The sequence below is a fragment of the Plasmodium knowlesi genome (assembly GCF_000006355.2).
Source record: "Plasmodium knowlesi strain H genome assembly, chromosome: 14".
Classification (NCBI taxonomy): Eukaryota; Apicomplexa; class Aconoidasida; order Haemosporida; family Plasmodiidae; genus Plasmodium; species Plasmodium knowlesi.
In genome coordinates this window covers 3119746-3138663 of record NC_011915.2, presented here as the reverse complement: position 1 = coordinate 3138663, position 18918 = coordinate 3119746, and the positions used below count along the sequence as shown (strand labels likewise).

Sequence of the window (18918 nt, the reverse complement as noted above, 5' to 3'; positions counted from 1 at the left end):
CTCGCAATGGATAACCTACGCAATGGCTATCTACTCAATAGCTTCTTGAGCAATAGCATTCTTTCCTACTTTTCTTTTTTTTTTACTTCTGTCTCCTTTTATTGAGGCTTTGATCTTAACTAGAGCTCCCAAGGTAGGCAAATTTTTCCGCATTCGCTTCAATATCTTTTCTCAATTGCCACTTTTGAAAATTAAAGAAAAAAAAATGTAAGAAAAATAAATCGCGGCACAAATTGGGAACAAGCCTTTAACAACTGTTTTTTAACCTCTTAATTTATAATGTTGTTTCCTTCACTTTTTATATATGCTTTTTTCTTTTATTTTTCCATTTTGCGCTTGTCAAAAAAGGGAGCTATATAAAATGACGGTGGAAAATGAAACGTATATCTCGTTGTAATTGTATCGCGTTCTCATGCACGTGTTTTGTTACTTTTCCCTTTAGGCTATTTTTTTGCCACCTTTTTTTTTTTTTTTTTTTTTTTTTCTTTTTTTCCCTTCGACGAATTATGCACTGAACGGTAGCGTCAGGATCCTTCGAAAGGTGACGTTATCGCGGCAACGTTACAAAATGATGTGAAGCGCATTTTTTTTTTTTTTTTTTTTTTTTTTTTTTTTTTTTTCTCACGTTCACCTTTACCCTTTCCTAAATACGTAATTTTTTAAAATGGCATACTTGTCATTTTTAACCCATTCGTTAGATAACTCCTTGGTTGTTCTGCTTCTTATACCTGCTTGAACAGTTTTTGCTCTTCTCCCATTGCTTTCTGCAGTATGTGCTTTTACACCCGAAGAGGAGAGCACGTCCTTTTTCATATCAGTTTTTTCGTACAATTTAGGGAGTATCCGTTATAATGGTACATCGGCAAGAAGCCTTGCACAAAATATTCTCCGATAGTAATATTCCCTCGATTGATTTCTTCTTCGTAGGACGAAATGGTTTTCTCCTCCAGTAGGAAATAGCACTACTTGAATATTTCACTCACAAAATTGGTGTAGAGGGAAGGCACTGCTCTATACACGATAGCTGCCAAATTAAAGGCGTAATATAGCTTCAAAGCACCGTAAAGCCACGGAGAAAATATCCCAAACGCCACAATGCTACACCTCGTGGTATCAAACCTCCGAGGGGTTCCTCCCTGTATGAAGAATCTACTCACTTCTCTCACGAAGAACCGTTCGTACGGAATAAGACCCGCGCGTAAGGAACCCCTGTGTAAACACTTCTCGACTGAAACCAATACCCCCTCCACAGACATGGTTTTACCAGAAAACGCAATAACGTATGATACCCCCAATTTCCACTTCATCATTTATGGCATACTCCACGGACAGATAAATGAAAAAAGGTGTAGTGGCAAGGACGCATCGGAACTCTTGAGCAAAGTAAAACCGAATTATCTTCTCCTAGAACTATGCCAACAGAGACTAAGCAAAATAATGGAAATCCTTTCCACTAAGGAAAAAAAAAAAGACTACCATAATAATTACAGTAAATTTACTTACCTCCCAAGAATACATAATGGCTTTTTACAAAATGAATTTTTACCAATTATTCAAGATTCCATAAAAAATAAATGGAAAATATTTTTACTCGATAGAAATATTAACACCATTAGAAATCGACTTGATTCTAGACTCCTCTATGACACCAGTGCTTACAGAAAATTCTTCACCTACTGCATTGAATCCATATCGCTCAGGCACTACTCCTTCGAGGAATTTACCAAGCTGTACAAACACTATGACCCATCCACCGCAACTGACAAGGATACTCTTCACCGTGGTACACCACCCAATGACACCGGAGACACCCCCACCAAAGGTGTCCATGAAGGGGAACTGCGTATGGATACACACAATGAACGCAAGGTGCGTGATAACTTCGCCTCGGAGGCAGCACAAGGGGTAGAACCCGAACAAGGTCGTATCAGTACACCACAGGATGCCGACCAAAATGGAGAGAGTGAAAATTGGAAAAAATTAAAGTTGCTGCAAACTCTAAACGAAAGACTAAAAGTTCTGTCCAAACCGACGTATGATATCCTGGTGGAGGAAAAATGTAAATACATGGCGAACAACATTTGGTGTTTCCTACTCAATAATGATGAACATTTCTTCGATAAAAAACCCGTAAAGAAAACAATTTTTGTTCTCTGTAGTGCCAATATAGTTCACAAATTGGTAGAGGAGATGGACAATGTATACCTCAGTCTATGTAAAAGGTATGAATCTAACATAAGTAGCAATAGTACTGAACACCTAGTATTTGAAAATCCATATACTTCGTATGGCACGTATGTAAAACCACACTGGCCCTTCATTTTTATCAAGTACTACTTCATTCCTTCCTTCATTTTATATGTTACACTGAACACGTTCTATGCGCTCACTGCATGGGTTTACAAGTCTAATTTTCAGAGAGCTTCTTCTCCTTCACATAGAATTATAGACATAGAGGTGTAAAGAAAAGGGGTGAATTGAAAAATGGCCCACATTTTTTTTTTTTTTTTGCTTCCTTTCCTTGTATGCAGGATGAATACAAATTCGTTTTAGACTTGAGGAACGTGTGCACCTCTCCTCCTTTCTCCTTTTTTAATGATTTTTTTTTTTTTTTTTTATTCCTGTGCCGTAGGAAGGTCAAACATATATGTCAGCGCACCTTGTGGGTATATGTGCCTACTTTGTTTTTTTTTTTTTTTTTTTTTTTTTTTAAATGTTAAAATTTTGCAAATTTATATTTCACTTTTCTATTTCCGTGAAACGGGTTGATGATCCAAATGCGCACTACCGAAAGTGACTTACGTAAAAGGAAAAGTACCCTCTGAAAAGGGGGGGGGGAGGGGAGGAAAAGAAAACCTTCCTTTCGTTTCCTTCCAATTCATCACAATCGTTGTGCAGACGCTCGTGTGTGCACCTCCGCACGACTTTACACTGCTTATGGGACAGGTGTGCCAAATTGTAACCCTCATAAGGAGCCTTTTTAAGCTTCCGAATTTTGCTTTCATCCGCAAAGGGTTAATAATTTTTAAGGCGGCGCTTCACTGCTTCTTACAAGTGGAGCAAAAATGGGAGCTACACTTTTATGTGGGAAATTGTGCCTTTCTTTTTTTTTTTTTTTTTTTCTCTCTTTCTCTTTTGGGGGGACAGAAAAAATAACAAATAAACAGCGCATACTGTGCAGTGCGCCATTTTTTTTTTTTTTTTTTTTTTTTTTTTTTTTTTTTATTTTCTCCTCCGCTTGCTCAGCACAAGTGCTACAATTGAATATGTTCAATTTTGGGGGTTTTCACTGACTCTCCCCCTAACCCTGTGAAAGCATAACTCCATGTTCTTTGCCTCTACTTCCTACAATTTCTTTATTTTCTTTACTCCCTTGTACTGTTTTTTTTTTTTTTTTTTTTTTTTTTTTTTTTTTTTTTTAACCCCGTTATAATATTTGCAGCTTCCCACTCATGCCCAAATTACGAAACCCTTCTTCGAAGCAATTATGCGTCACACACTTTCGAAAAGCTCTAGTGTAACATACATGTAGGTACTGCGTTCCGTGCACATGGGTGTATTCGTACCTTCGTGTCCACGAGTTATGTGCTATACATGCTAGCTCCAAATTCTCCCCCGAACGTATGAATAAGCATAATGCGAACGCGTGTTACATGTGGAATACCACACCTTTGATTCTTCGTACGCCAAAATGGATTCAATGAATAGTAGTACCAATGATGGCACCAAAAAGAAGGGGAAATTTATAGTCTTTGAAGGGCTGGATAGGTTTGAAAATTAAAATAAAATTATCTTTTCCATTTTTTTTTCAGAAGTTACATACTGCTAGTACACTCAAGTGCGTTGTATACCCATCCATCCGTGCATCGTGTGATTAAGTCTCTTTTCCTTTACAACTCACTTTCCTGTTAGGTCGGGGAAATCAACTCAGTCAAAACTGCTAGTGGAGCATTTGAGGAGGAAAAATGTGGAAGTCAACCATTTGTGTTTCCCTAGTAGGGCCCTAACGCGCATTCTGAATTCGGCCAAATGGCCGAACAAAGCAACCAACTGAACAAATGGACCAAACAGTTAATCGGCCAAACTGCTTAGCTGGGTAAAAAACGAACCACTCCTCCCCCCCCCTTAAGACAGGGAAACCCCCACGGGACAAATAATCGCCAAGTATTTGAAAATGCAGAACGACATGACGAACGAAACCATCCATCTACTCTTCTCGGCAAATCGATGGGAGCTAATGTAATAAAAAAAAAAAAAAAAAAAAAAAAAAAAAAAAAATGTATCTTTTTTTATATTCACCTACGTTCCACATCGATGCGTGGGTATGGGTGGGCATTTCAGAATGCTCCTCATCTCCAATTTGCCTCTTCCGATTGTGTGCCTCCTTCCCATGCTTAACTTCATTTATGCGTCAATTCACTTCATTTTATGTGCTTCCCTTTTAATTTCCCATTTCAGGGGTGAAATTAAGCGTCTCCTGTCTAAGGGTGTCTGGGTTGTCTGCGACAGATATGCTTACTCTGGGGTTGCCTACTCTTCGGGAGCGCTTGTAAGGCTACATGTGCCAACATTCACACTTGCGTGGAGGAGAAATTCCTCCTCCTTCCCTTATATTTTTCTTTCCTACAATATACATACCTTACTCTCACTTTTTCTTTCCCCATCCAGAAATTGTCTAAAACCTGGTGCATGAACCCCGACCAAGGCCTCATCAAACCAGACGTCGTTTTTTATCTCAACGTTCCTCCCAATTACGCCCAGCAGAGATCAGAATACGGTACCTTTACATATCCGGCGCGATTCAAGTGCATGCATTTGCTATCACACAAGGCGCCGCAAAAGTGGCAAATGTAGACAAGCTGGCAACTGCACCAAACTGGCAACTGCGCCAAGCCGTGCCTACAACGCAAAACTCATTTCCATTTCCTCCCCCGAAGGTGAAGAAATTTACGAGAAGGTCGAAGTCCAGAAGAGGATATACGAAGCATATAAAAATTTCTCCCAAGAGGATTATTGGATAAACCTTGATGGGACGAAAAATATCAACGTAAGGGGAAGAGTATCTCTTTTTATACCTGTACTTTTTTTCATTACAGAGGCTTTCCATAGAAGAGTGTCTTCACTTCAATTTGTAAGCTGACAAGTGCAAATGGAATATCTCCTATTCGAATTTTCCTCCCCTTTTGCAGGACATACACCAAGATGTTGTAAATGAGATAACCAAACTGGAACCAGTGCATGAAGAACCGTTCACATTTTTGTGGTCGTAGGGGTGTCCACGCGTGTGATCGAGTTCCTCATATGTGCATGCATCGGTCTGTGCATGCATCGGTCTGTGCATGTATCGGTCTGTGCATGTATCGGTCTGTGCATGGTGATGCTTTGGAGAAAAAAAAGTGTAACGACGTATACCGTAGGTCTAACAAAATCGTATATCACACTCGCGGTATTTTTTGTTTTTAATGTATGTAATGTGTCCCTTTGTGAAAATGTTTGCGTGAACATTTCCGTGAACGTTTGCGTGAACGTTTATGCCATTTCTCTCCCTCTCTGTCTCGCCTTTTTTTCTTTCACCCACCCCCCCATGAGCCGCCTTCACCTCATCTACCCCTTAAAAGGGGGTAAACAGACCTACTTCGTTTTTACGTATTTTATAGGCACGGTAATTCCTTAATGGGTTAAGTGCGCAGTGGGAAAAAAAGAGGGAAATGGCAAAAAGGGTCGCAAAAAGGGTCGAAAAAGGGGTCGGAAGGAGGTGCTTCGTAATGTTACTCGCAGCAGTGAACTCCGCTTGGACGCGCCGGACGAAACGAGAGGGCGCACAACTAACCTATATCACCCCAAGAGTCGCAAAAATAGTGAAAAAAAAAAAAAAAAAGTAAAATAAAATAAAATAAACAAAGGAAGCGAAAAAAAAATTTCTTAAAAATGTACCTTCAAAATGGGTGCACACTTAAGTGTACACTTTTTCTAATGCATATTGGGGGTGAACACACATTGTCCTTCGACCAACGTTTGAATATGTCTGCACAACTGGCCAAGAGATAACTAAGTGAAGCATCACCCATAAAAGAAGCTATACCCATTCGGTGCTTTCTCAAAAAAATCGCTTGGATATAATCAGCACGGCGCTGCGCAAAGAATGTAAATGAAAATATCGGTGAATTTTACTACCAGGGACCCTTTCCCCACATGGAGAAAAACTTCCTCTCAACAGGCGCTAGACATTTAGCTAGCATCTATGGGGCACCTCGCCAGATGGGGTCATTTTTTTTTTTTTTTTTTTTTTTTTTTTCCCGCCATTTCTGCGCATTATCAGTTTTGAAGTTGGAATTGCCCCAAACTTGTTGCATTTTTTACAATTACTTCATCTGTGCAACTGCTGATATGTGAAGTTACCCATTCTGGCGGTTACGCATTTCGGGAGTTACTTACCCCTGCACAGGCGCGCACACCGCAGCCCGTTGAAACAATTCGAGCCCCCCGCTCGCTGGGTCTTCCCCCTCGACAGCCCAACGGGCAACTCGCTTGTTCCCCTGCTCTCCCCGTCGCACGGCTGTTCGCTTTCCAAAGGGAACTCCTCCAGCTCATCTTGCTGTCCCGTTTCCTGTCCCGTCTGCTGTCCCGTCTGCTGTCCCTCTTCCGCTTCCTCCGCCGCACCCCTCTCCAGGGAATTGTTCGACGAGAACTGAGCTCCGCCCTTCTCAGTGAGCAACCACTTCTCCTTAAAGCTCTTAGGGTAAATAAAAACAGATTCCTTGAAGCTATTCACGGAGGAAAAACCATCATTGTGGATACCCTTTTTAAAAAAAGTAAATTTCTTTGTAAGCTGTCTAATGATTGAAGTTCTCTTACTCGTGTAGTCTTCCCCTATAATGATACTATTAAAAGACTGCGGTACGAATTTATACTTTTTAGTAATTCTTAAATCATCCTCTGTTAAATCCTTTATATTTATGCGACTCATTTTGTTGTCTTTCCCTTTAATCCAGTTTCGGGAGGAATTTTCAGGATCGTGCAGTAGAATAGGTGGATACAAATCCTCTTGAAATTTCGTTGGATTCTTTCTAGGTACATAAAAAGAGATGGGTCTGATGCTACTATTATTTTCGTTCTTATATACCCTCCCAATTTCACACTTATATACATCACAAATTTGTTTTGGTAAAAAACCAAATGATCTAAATGGAGAACAGGATTTGTATTCGTTTACCTTACGTATACTTCCAAGGGAATGCTGATAGTACCGACAATTGCCATCCCCCTTTCCAATAATATATATAAGTCCAGTACTTTCATCATAATGTGGTATCAATGGAGCAGATGCATTATCTATAGACATAGTCACTAAAGCAGAAGTGGTATTCCTTAAATCCCACAATTTCATTTCTCTGAAATTATTTTTAGAAAAACCTGTACTCAAAATATAGTTATCATCCCCACCTAATCCATCTATCCATATATTTTTCGTATTCTTTCCACCACTATGAATGTGGAAACTAGAAGCAATTTCTCTTTTTCTCGGATCTATAATGTGCATATGTTTTCCTACACACGTACCGCTTAGTAAGTTTCCCTTGATATTCCACTTCAAGGAAGATAATTTCTTTGGCATTACTATCTGGAATGCTCTCTTCTCATTTTCTATGTCCCATATATTCACAAAGGAATCGAATCCACTTGAACACATGATATAATAGTTCATTGGGTTCCAATCTATGATGGATATTTTTTTTTTATGTCCTTTGAGAATACACTGTGGATCTTTTATTTCTTTGACAGACTCGTCATTATGCGGTATCTCCCACACACGTACTGTTAGGTCTTCTGAACCTGATGCCAAAATTTCACTGAAACAGGGGTTGAACTGAAGGTCCAAGATGCTTGACGTGTGCCCCTTCAGCTTTATCACTGGCGGTTTCCGCATTTGGTTCTCCAGACGAATGGCTCCTATCAGCCCGCCACCCTCCACTTCCCAGGGCACCTTCCAAAATGAGCAGGGGGGGGGGCAAGCAAATCAGGAACAAAACATTAACACAATATATTTCAGACGCCCATTGGGGGCAAACTTCAAAATGTAAGGCGAGCATGTCTTCCCATGCCACAGTGACAGGGTTAAACCCTGCGTAGTGATTCCACCCTGCACTCCGAATTTGTCTCTCCACTTACCGCTACGAACCCCGAGCTACACGCAATGCCGCATGAGTCGATCACCCTCGAGCATATCCGCAGGTCGTCAAAAAGTTTGTTCGAAGGATCCGCTGCGCAAAAAAAAAAAAAAAAAAAAAAAAAAAATGGATACACGTTTTTGGTTCAGCTTAGGGAGGTTCCGTTGAACACACCCGAAGCGACGCCATGCCGCACGCCAGATCGTCTCTACACCTCAAGCGGAAAAACCTTCCTATGCACAGATCTCATTTTCTTACGATATAGATTCTTTAGATACGGAATGCTACTCATTTTATAGGTCCATGAAATGGTGAGGAGTTGTGTGAACAGGAAAAAAAAAAAAAAAAAAAAAAAAAGTCCTTTTTGCCCATCGACCATACAACAAATGTTGTTCGTTAAATCTGCCAAGACAGGCACAAATATTGGGTCTAAGTTACCACAGCGGTGAAAGGGAGAAGCTAAACTGAGAAAGAACTATACACCGCTTTGTGCAGTATGTTCTTTCCCTCAGCTTTCCTGTCTTATGTTCGTAGAAGTGTACAAAGCGGGCGTGCTTAGTTTATTAGAACAAAAAAATGAATGAGCATGCATCCAAAATGCGGCAAGGTAAAAAGTACATATTTGCCTGCGAGTCTGGCCGAGCCACAAGGGACCATTTTGTTAACTCATAAAGCACGATAACGCTAATGATAAGGCGTATTCGGAAAAGAAAAACAGAAAAGGGAATTCCACACCCGTGTTAGACAAACGCATGCTTCATAAAGCAAATCGTTTGAGTAGGAACCACGCGGGAAAAAACTCACTGTCATTTTGCACATCTTGGATTGAAGGACTATCCATTGCTGTGCAAGAACAAAAAAAAAAAAAAAAAAAAAATTCTTTTCAAATTATGTTCTTTTAACCAGTACACACAAGTAGGGGCAACTGGGGATGAGTTCCATCTATGGTAAACACACAGTCGTATCCAGACCAGGCACATATGTAACTGTTCACACACAAACGTGCGCACCTTAGTGTAGATTTTTTCTTTTCCTAAAATTGGGTACCCCCAAATGGAACGACCAAACGATTGACAAACATGTTTGTCCCTTTTCCCTAAACAAATTTAGGCTTCCTCCATAATTTTTAAAAAACGAAGTAAATCAATTGGGGAAAAAAAAAAAAAAAAAAAAGAAACGTAAATGGGGGAATCTAAAAAATGAAAAATTTATAAATGGAATGAGTAAGCAACGGATTTTCCTTTTTTTTTCTTTTTTCCCCTCCACCTTACAGCTGCACATTATTTTTGTCTATTCCTACCAAATTGTGCTACCTATTTTCGTACGCCCTATTTCAGTCATTTGTTTCTTCCCCTTAAATGGAAAAATCAAACTTCACGTGTACAGGTTTGTTATATTATCATACCGAACGTTAGCGGGAGGGAAAAGAATAAAAAAAAATAAAAAAAAAATAAAAAACAAAAAAAAAAAAAACAAAAACAAAAACATCAGTAGCTTAACAAAATCAATTTACCCATTCCAGTGAGTCCATCATCAAACCTCATGGCATTCTCACATATCCATTTTAACAAAAAAAAAAAAAAATAAAATAATAAAATAAGACACAGACGGATAAACAAAATAATTGATCACTTTAAAAAAAATCACATGGTCGATAATCCCTATCCAGGAAATAAATATATAACATTAGGAATACCAGGGAAAATAACAGAATGATAGAGTAGCACGTTAGCGACAGGTACACTTGCCTTCCAGAAATTACCTGAACCAGCGAATCCTGAAATTAGCAAAAAAAAAAAAAAAAAAAAAAAAAAAAGAAAGAAAATGATGAGAATAAGTTAATTGCTTCTTTTTTTATGCATGTGCGTGTGTACTGTTTCACCACAACGAATGCGATGTCGTTGAAGGGGGGGGGGGGGGCTTTCCCCATCCCTATGTTCCTACTATAGCTCCCCATGCGCATATAATTCCTAGGATGCAAAATATGTAGTCTGAAAAAGAGGAAAGAAAAGAAATGAAAAAATTAAAGTGATCGTGAATGGGGGGGGGGGAGGAGCAGGACCAACGGAGGAATTAAAAAAAAAAAAAAAAATATGAACAAAAAAAAAATATGAACAAAAAAAAAATATGAACAAAAAAAAATATGAACAAAAAAAAATATGAACAAAAAAAAATACGTGGATCGAGCAATTCCTCTGCTTCACAACTTCACAGATATAATTAACAACTCTCATAAAACACGCCACCTTGCAGTGGTAAACGCTTCACGTGTCTACGCCGGTGGGTTTTAAAGAATTGACAAAACTTTTTTGCATTTGTCCTGATGTCCCAATAAGGACACAAATGGCCCTTTCTCGCACACGCCCCCACCAGAAGACCCTCAAACATATGCATTTTTACTTAAAACTGTTACAAACATCCGCGAGTAGGAATACAGCGTGTCATTGCTCTTCCTTCTACTTCCTGTTTCCTTCAACAAATCTCTCCTTCTATTTTGGAAGTCAATTTCCGAATTTTCTTGATCTGAACTTGTAGGACTCCCCGAGTTCATACCATTCCTTTTGTTCGACGAGTTGAAATTCTTCTTGAAAGGCTTTGACTCGCTTTGCTTCCCCATTTATTCCTTCCTTATTTCTTCTCTAATATATTCCTTTTGTGCCGGGTGACCGTAACAACGCGAATATGTGCTATTTACAGGGGAGAAGGAATTTTCCACGGCGTTCTCCACGCGAGAAGAACACGTTCGCCTCCTTCCGCAAACATAAATATATTCATATATATTGGAACAAATTCACATGTACCTGTACGTATATATATTTACTTCTTTCTCACATGACCTCCCTTTACGATTGGCATAATGACAACTCCATCAAAATTCCTTCTGTTTTTTTTTTTTTTTCAGCCTAGTTATAAGCTGGGCAATTTTTCATTGGACGCTTTAAATTTATCGCCTTGTTCCAATTTTTTTCATCATTTGCTATAAAATATCGTTCCAAAAATGGTGCCTTTGCAACGGTTCGCTGTAAAGGTTCCAATGGTTCACAGTGATGGGGACACCCCAAGTGCAGAGAGAAAAAAAAAAAAAAAAAATTAAAGAACCAAAAATTAAAATAAAAATAGGGAAAACGGATCCAAAAAATGCAAAAAGAAATTTTACCTTTTTCCCCACTTAGCCACATTTCCACAATTTTTTTCCCTTTTCATTTTTTTTTTACTTTTTAAATTTCCTAAAACGTGGAGAAAATTATGAAAAGAGTGTAAACACGCTCGCTATTTCTGGCCCGAGCCCTCCGTATGCAAAGCTATCATGGGGAAACCAATACATAGATTCTCCCATGCATCGAAAAAATTGAATAAATGCAGATGAAACTGTCAAATCAAGTGACGCCACACAACTATACACAAATGAAACATAAAAAATTAGAAATTACGCTGGATAAGTGTTAGAGAAAGCCATTTTCTTCTTTACGTACCAAATGGATTGCACTTCCTTGGGGCACACCCAGAATTTTTTTCCCCTGGAGGAATTACAACTTCTCCTGTGCAACCTCCCAACATACCAGTCGTCTTTTTGTTCTACCATTTTCAACGTCAACCAGTTTATAAAAAAGGTGAACACCTATACTTTAATTTTCACAATGATGAACAACGTATAAGAGAAATATTAACAAAACAGAAATATTCCCTTTCGGTGGGTTACCTCCTCTAAGCTGTTAGCAAAGAAGGCGCAATCGAAATGAAAATTTTTGTAGAGCGCCGGTGTTAGCAAAATTGGAATGGAAAAAAAAAGAAAAAGGAAGTCTTTTTATTCTACCCATTCTTGCCTGTTTCTTCCTGGAGAATTCTTTTTTTCTCCTTCAAAGTAGGACACAAAAAAACATTTTACAAGTCACACACCATCACTACAAAACAGTGTTATTAATTCATCACCTTTACGTTTCCGTCCTTCCAAGGGAATACAGGAATGGGAAAAAAATGGGTAAATCATAAAGAATTCAAAAGGGAGTTACAAATTTTTGTCTTCACCCAACTGTGTGCCACTCTCCTTTGTCATTGTGCTTATCAAGACACATGTATTAACATAAGTGACTACACAACTTTCAATTTGACTCAGCAACTGCGCACACACAAACGTAGGGACAGTTCGTAGAACTGATATACTCCGTAATTATTTTTCTTAGAAAGCATAAGCGCGGTGAACACGAAAGTGTGAACTAGTAAACATTATCCAAACTTTGTAAAAAGAAAACATTATTTTGCGTCGAATGTGTCTATAACATTATCATTTTGCTAAGGGAAAGAAATCCATGTAATGAACACACACACCTCTTTTTTTTTTTTTTTTTTTTTTTTTTTTCAGTGAGCTAAATGTTCCGCCTCGTTGTTCTACATTTTTTTTTTTTTTTTTTTTTTTTTTTTTTTTCAAAAATATTCGGTGTTCATATTCTGTACGTAGCTAATGGAGCAGGTTTCCTCTTACAAATTTATGCTTGCCTTGGGATAGACAGAAAAAAAGCAAAAGGATTTAAGACCACGCATTTCATTTTCCTTTTTTAGCAATTCCTTCTCTTTTCAAAATTTAAAAATTTTGATTTACCTATTTGCGTGACTCCAACTATCAAGTCATATATGCACAGTGAATATTTCCTGTTAAAAAAAAAAATATGCAGAAAATGTACCTTCCTCAAATTATCAGATTTATTAAAATGAATGGTATGACGTTCCTTTGCCTTCTATGGTTTGCCACAATTGGTTCTACAACATCGCAGTAAAATTTCATGCTTTACAGCCGTTATATATATATATATATATATACATATATATATATATATTTACCCTCAAGCAGTGCGCATGTTAAGGAAAAGGTCCGTCTATCGTGACTCTATCCCACGCGCCTCACCATCTGTTCGGAAGTTTTCCCTTCATCCTACCTTGCTCAATTTTTTTACAATTCATAGAGATGAATTTCCAACAGTTAGATGGGGGCAGAGTTCAAAAAAGTTGACGCTCATCATTTCCATCCCGTTTGTTGAAGGGGAAAAAGTGGAATTTACGGAAAGGTGATAAAACCACTGGGGAAGGGAAGCACCAGATAAAACACGATTTCAAAAAATAACTATCTCTCATGGTTTATAACTTATGCTTACGCGTCCTTCCTCACTTGATAAAATCTGAAAGGAAAAGATTGGCGTAGCAGATATGCTTACTCCTCCACCCGTACAACGTTTTATTTTCTTTCACTCGCATCTTCACTCCTCTTTAACACGTTCGCCATATAGTAACATACACCTTACAGCGTCCAACAAGCAAGGTCAGAACTTCGAACTCAATTTGGATTTACTAAGACCGATAATCCCAGAGGTAGGGACCTTCGGTGGTACTCCACAAATAATTTTCCATTGCACCGCCATTAATGAGGAATACACGGTGAACCGTATTTCAGTGGGATACGTTTCCACTTTTTCCTTTTTATTCATACTGTGCCTCTTTTTACATTTCCGATATAAAACTAAACTCAGAAATGTTCCTATACCTCATTGGACAGCGGGCTAAAACTACAAATTGAGAAACGGGTTAAGGTTAGCTGTGCATTATTTTGTTACACATTTTTTTTTTTCTCACACTTACGTTATGTAAACACTTTGATGTGGACCCTTGCAACATCCCCCCGAAGGAACCGTGTTGGAAGCACTTGACGAAGAACAAAAAAGTGAATTTTTTGATAAAAGACAAAAGGCTTAGCAATGCAACTGAGTAAAAATTAAGAGATTAATGCGTTCCCATGCGATTCATCGGTTGCTGATGATCGGTTGATGAATTGATCAATTGCTCAAAATTGGTTCAGAGCTTTCCATATGTTGTTGATGATGGGTGTATGAATATTGCTTCCCCCATAATGCATAACGCACGTGCTACATAACAAATGGGGAAATGCCCCCTTTCATTTCCCCACCCTCCCCCATTGTGCAGCTGTGAAGAGGCCAAGGAAGCCTGGCTGTCAGAATACGTGTAAGACGAATTCTGCGTCACTTCGCTTTTGACTTCGCTGCACCTTCAGTCTGTTCTGCACCCCTATTACGGGAATCTCCCCCCTGATGAATTTATTTTCTGGTCCCTATGCACTTGACAGATTTTTTAAAAGGAAAAATAAGTTGAACAACTCCCCAACAAGGGCGGATGATGTTGACCCAACAAAAAAAAAGGACATCGTACAGGCAAGCAAAATGACATAATTTGCACATCGCCATAGGGTCATATGTTACGATGGAACCGCAAAGGGGGGATAATTCGGCGTCTTCCATCCCTTCCTATAATATATATACACATATACATGGATATATATATATATATATATATATATATATATATATATATGTATTTTTTTTTTTTTTTTCTCCCCCTTTTGCCCCCGCGAAACAGAACATAATTGACAGCTTGAAGGACGCCCACCCAAATTTCACCCTGCAGGAATATTAGCGCAAAATGGGGAGGCGGGGAAAAAAAAAAAACGAAAAAAATTCATAAAGAAGGCATAAACGTAACCATGACCATTATGTAAATTTATACATATAATAAAGAAAAGCATTTTTTGCAAAAATTGATAATCTGAGTACAAGGCTTGTTCAACCTGATAAACAGTGACTTTTATCGTATTTTTCCTCACGTGCGACTTTTTTTTTTTTTTTTTTTTTTTTTCCATTTTGAATTGTTTGGAGTCTCGTTAGAGCAACGTGGCCCACTTTCACGTATGCTTAAGCTCTACCTTCCAATAACTATATGATGGCGTACCTGTGGAGATGACGGAACTGTATCATACCGCCTAAACTTTTCCCCCCATTCATGCCTCTCTTTACAGACTTATTCATGCCCTGAGCCAAATGAATGCTGCGTGAACGAAAAATTTGCCACTGCATGACTAGCCATTTTGGGAAAAAAAAAAAAAAAAAAAAAAAAAACTTCCTGTCGATTTATTTGCATACATTGTTTTTTTTTTCCCACTATTTTTCATTCACTTTGCATTTTCCCTTTTGTGAAGAACCAAAGCGAAAGATCACTTAAGCACAATGCATTGTTGATTAGGGGGAAATGCCTGCATCCACAATTTTTTAATTACCCAAACGCAGATCATATCGTTAAAGCAAAGTCTGCTTTTTGTTCCGAACCATAACAGGAAAAAAAAGGGGCATATAATTACGCTTCAGGAGAGGCATATTTAACTTTTGCCATCCGGGGGGCATTCTTCCACCAATTTGTGGACAACCAATTGATGATTTTTTTAAGTACTCATTTTGTAAAATAAAAAAATACTGTTCAGACCGGGAATTTTTTTGTTACCTTGAACAAGCATGATCATCTCCATCCCCAATTAATGAGATGACTAGCTACGCGCGTTGTATTACTCGTACCATTCGTACATTTTACCTTCGCCGTGTAACCGTATGTGACGCGTTATGCAGAAGATCTTCTTTTTTTTTTTTTATTTTTACCGTCCAGCGTATAGCTCATTTATTCCTACACAAAACTGAAAGGTGCAGTTCTGTTTTGCATAACAATTTTCGTCTCCCTTAATTGCCTGAAGGTATAATATAAGAACTGCATGCCCCTGTCTGCAACCGTGGTTCTCATTAAAGCCTATTTGAAGGTTGATCATCACACACACACACACACACATACATACATACAACCTTAAATGTATACATTCAAGCGTAATTATGTACTTGCACATATGGGACCCTTAACTACCCCCTCACGCATCAGCAAATGCATCACACACATCGCTCACACTTTGCTTGACGAACAATGGCCCAAGATTGGAAAAACACAATTTTGCAACGCATGAAACAGAGGAATGCTGCGCAGAGCGAGAGATACGAACAAGTACTAACCTCGTACAACGCCCTAGTGGATGAAAAAAACAAACTGACAGCCATCATTGCATCGTTTACCTCAGAAAATGTGTTCATGCTTAATGGTAAACATTCGAGCATCTCACATTCCATTCGAGAAAATTCTATTCCGAACATTTTAAACAACTTCTATGCGCAGCGTGAGGATTACGATGGGGACAGTGTCACGCATCGGAACATGTCACTTAGCCTAGCATCGGTGAATGATGCAACCACGGAAGGATCTCCAGGGGGGGCGGCAACCCCGACAGGAGCTACGACCAAAACGGAGGACAGGCGCACAGACGAAGTCTCCAAAAGGGAATTCCATCAACTCATTAAGGAGAAATGCAAAGCAGACGAAATGATACTTCTCCTGAAAAACAACATAAATGAAAAAAAAAAAAATCTAAACATTTTAAACAAACAAAATAAAACTTTAAATGATGCACTTGTAAAAAAGGAACAACAACTGAACGAAAAAAAAGAGAAGTTATGTAATCTGCAAAATGTTATTAGTAGACAAAAGAAGGAAATAAAATTTTACACCAGTTGTAACGTATCACTTAAGAGGAGAATCAAATTGAACCAAAAGAAAAACCAAAAAATGATTAACGAATTTGATGCAATGAGACTTTCGTATTTCAAAATATGGAAAGAAGCTTTCCAACTGAAAACATGCAAAAAGAATCTGGAGAAGGAGTATTTTGCCATCAGAAATGAATTATTACAGAGGAAAATAGAAAATAAAAAACTCCTTGAATGCTTGTTAAAAATTAAGAAAGCATACAGACATCAACTGATCAAGATGCACACATCTGTGCGACATCGTAAAGACAATTATTCTCTTATTTCAGAGAAAAGTCAAACAGCCAAACGAAGGTTTTCTAAAAAACAAAGGTTTCTTTTAACTCTCTATTGGGACAAACTACACTACGTATATAGCTGTGCGAACAACCCCCCTTGGGCGGATGCACACCATTCGCATCATAAGAGCAAAATTTCTGAAAAAAAAAAAAAAAAATTCTTAGCTATACCCAGTAGATTTAGCCATACTGAGGGTCTGCCCATTCTTCAGGACATTTGTCACCAGGAAAAGTTCCAGCGAGGAGAAAACACACCCTCCCCAGAAGCATCATATGCAAGTGCGAAAAACAAATACAGCATCCTACGGGAGGATGTTGAGGTGGTACAGAGGAAGGGTACCTTTTTTCAAAACCATGTGGGAAACCACAACCGTGTGGGAGCAACAAGTCTACGAAATAATTACCATGCGAAGGGAACGTACCGAACTGTATCAAATGATCCAACTGAACTCCTTAGCAACGGTTTACCTAGACAACGTTTGTACAAGATAAAGGCACGCTTAAATGTTCACACGAACAGTAGTGTTGTCTGCTTTGGCGCATTCCCAGGAGCATGTCCCCAGATAGATTCATACAAATACGTGAAGGAAAAATGGGAGGGAAGACTGCGGCGTTGTGTTTCCCACAACGAGAAGCAATTGAACCCATCAGGTTTAGCAAACCGTGATGAGAATGGAACCACTCCAATTTATTGTAACGACTCCGACAGTGACGTGGACATGGTTAGCGTCGTTGATAGGGATGGTAGCGATGGAGACTATTCCGACTGGAGGAACCCCTGTCCGGTCGACTTGCGTAGGGTTTCTGTTCCTCACCCGGCAGATGGTCACCGATATAACGCGCTCGTCACTTGCGCACAGGACGGAAGTATGGCCTTTGTAAAGATCAAAAGAAACGAGCTGATGTGCATTAAACGTTTTCAACTAACGGACCAGAAAATCGAAGCAAACAATGTGTGCGTACACCCCGCCAGAAAACATTCGATACTCTCCCTAACGAACAATGCCATCTGCTTAGTAAATAACGAAAGCGGCCAAATTGAAAATTGGTATCATTCCCATGATGAAAAAATAACATCCATTAATTTCTTGCACCATCAAAGTTACTCCGACGAGCTACCTCCAAATGGTGTATCCCCAACGGAGGACAGACCTTTTTTTTATTCGACTAGTTTAGACAAAACGGTAAAATTCTTCCATATGGAAAGAAAAAATTTGTATAGCTCATTTTCCATAAACGATGCGATTACCTGTTCATGTAAATCAAACAAGCAGCCACTTGTTCTCATTGGAACGCGTTCAGGTTCAGTCATATGTTATGATGTAAGGGTTCAAAACAAAAGGGTAACCCACTCAGCACTATATGAAAGGAACCTTTTTGATGAAGAAATTTCCGGTGTCAGTTTCTCCCCTGATTATCGACTAATAGCAATACAGTCCATCGGGGGAAAAACCAAATTGCTAAACACAAATAAAATTAATTTTTTTCAGTGCCTTGAAAATCCTCCAGATTTTTTAAAAAATGAAAATCCCACATGTGCACCTGTTTTCTCACCTCATGGGAATGAATTGATTTGCACCTTCCCGTACACCTTAATTGCACACAATGTTGTTACACATTCTTACGTTACCGTTGTTAATGATGAGCTTGGCCAGATAAACGGGATCAACTACTTGCAGGGAGGCAACCTGTGCACAATTCACGCAGATGGGAATGTTGCCATTTGGTGAAATTGGTAGAGCTGCTCTGCTGTCATTTTGCCCCTATACTTGTCTTCACTTTTTCTGTTTTTTTTTTTTTTTTTTTTTTTTTTTTTTTTTTCTTCTTCCTTCTAATATGCAAAGCAAACCCCCGTCATTCCCATCTCTCTCATAAGTGACACCCATTTGATGGCACTCACTTTTGTGGTGTCCAGCTTTCCTCTTTCGCTCCTTCAACGCTTTGTTTCTTCTCATACATTAAATAACTCCCTCTTGGAGAAGGCCCCATTTGTGTTTT

The 18918-nt window shown here is 38.8% G+C and overlaps 6 protein-coding genes across 6 annotated transcripts; 4 read left to right on the top strand and 2 right to left on the bottom strand.

Moving 5' to 3' along the window:
* Nucleotides 1-1095: 1095 nt before the first annotated feature.
* PKNH_1471400 (conserved Plasmodium protein, unknown function) lies at nucleotides 1096-2463 on the top strand (the record flags this gene model as incomplete). Its single annotated transcript, XM_002262554.1, has 1 exon — nucleotides 1096-2463. The coding sequence occupies one exon, from the start codon at nucleotides 1096-1098 to the stop codon at nucleotides 2461-2463; it is 1368 nt and encodes a 455-aa protein (XP_002262590.1).
* Nucleotides 2464-3691: 1228 nt separating this feature from the next.
* Nucleotides 3692-5270, top strand: PKNH_1471300 (thymidylate kinase, putative; the record flags this gene model as incomplete). Its single annotated transcript, XM_002262553.1, has 7 exons — nucleotides 3692-3768; nucleotides 3913-3995; nucleotides 4131-4239; nucleotides 4459-4549; nucleotides 4669-4777; nucleotides 4938-5047; nucleotides 5190-5270. The coding sequence occupies 7 exons, from the start codon at nucleotides 3692-3694 to the stop codon at nucleotides 5268-5270; spliced, it is 660 nt and encodes a 219-aa protein (XP_002262589.1).
* Nucleotides 5271-6427: 1157 nt separating this feature from the next.
* On the bottom strand, nucleotides 6428-8460 carry PKNH_1471200 (coronin, putative; the record flags this gene model as incomplete). The annotated part of the gene is made up of 3 exons (XM_002262552.1): nucleotides 6428-7984; nucleotides 8170-8261; nucleotides 8427-8460. The coding sequence occupies 3 exons, from the start codon at nucleotides 8458-8460 to the stop codon at nucleotides 6428-6430; spliced, it is 1683 nt and encodes a 560-aa protein (XP_002262588.1).
* A 1341-nt stretch (nucleotides 8461-9801) lies between these two features.
* On the bottom strand, nucleotides 9802-10785 carry PKNH_1471100 (uncharacterized protein; the record flags this gene model as incomplete). The annotated part of the gene is made up of 3 exons (XM_002262551.1): nucleotides 9802-9945; nucleotides 10113-10159; nucleotides 10569-10785. The coding sequence occupies 3 exons, from the start codon at nucleotides 10783-10785 to the stop codon at nucleotides 9802-9804; spliced, it is 408 nt and encodes a 135-aa protein (XP_002262587.1).
* Nucleotides 10786-12883: 2098 nt separating this feature from the next.
* Nucleotides 12884-14645, top strand: PKNH_1471000 (uncharacterized protein; the record flags this gene model as incomplete). The annotated part of the gene is made up of 8 exons (XM_002262550.2): nucleotides 12884-12936; nucleotides 13127-13228; nucleotides 13448-13529; nucleotides 13688-13747; nucleotides 13843-13922; nucleotides 14139-14177; nucleotides 14299-14377; nucleotides 14589-14645. 8 exons carry the CDS (start codon nucleotides 12884-12886, stop codon nucleotides 14643-14645), a joined length of 552 nt encoding a protein of 183 aa, XP_002262586.2.
* Nucleotides 14646-15968: 1323 nt separating this feature from the next.
* On the top strand, nucleotides 15969-18650 carry PKNH_1470900 (conserved protein, unknown function; the record flags this gene model as incomplete). The annotated part of the gene is made up of 1 exon (XM_002262549.1): nucleotides 15969-18650. The coding sequence occupies one exon, from the start codon at nucleotides 15969-15971 to the stop codon at nucleotides 18648-18650; it is 2682 nt and encodes an 893-aa protein (XP_002262585.1).
* Nucleotides 18651-18918: the final 268 nt, after the last annotated feature.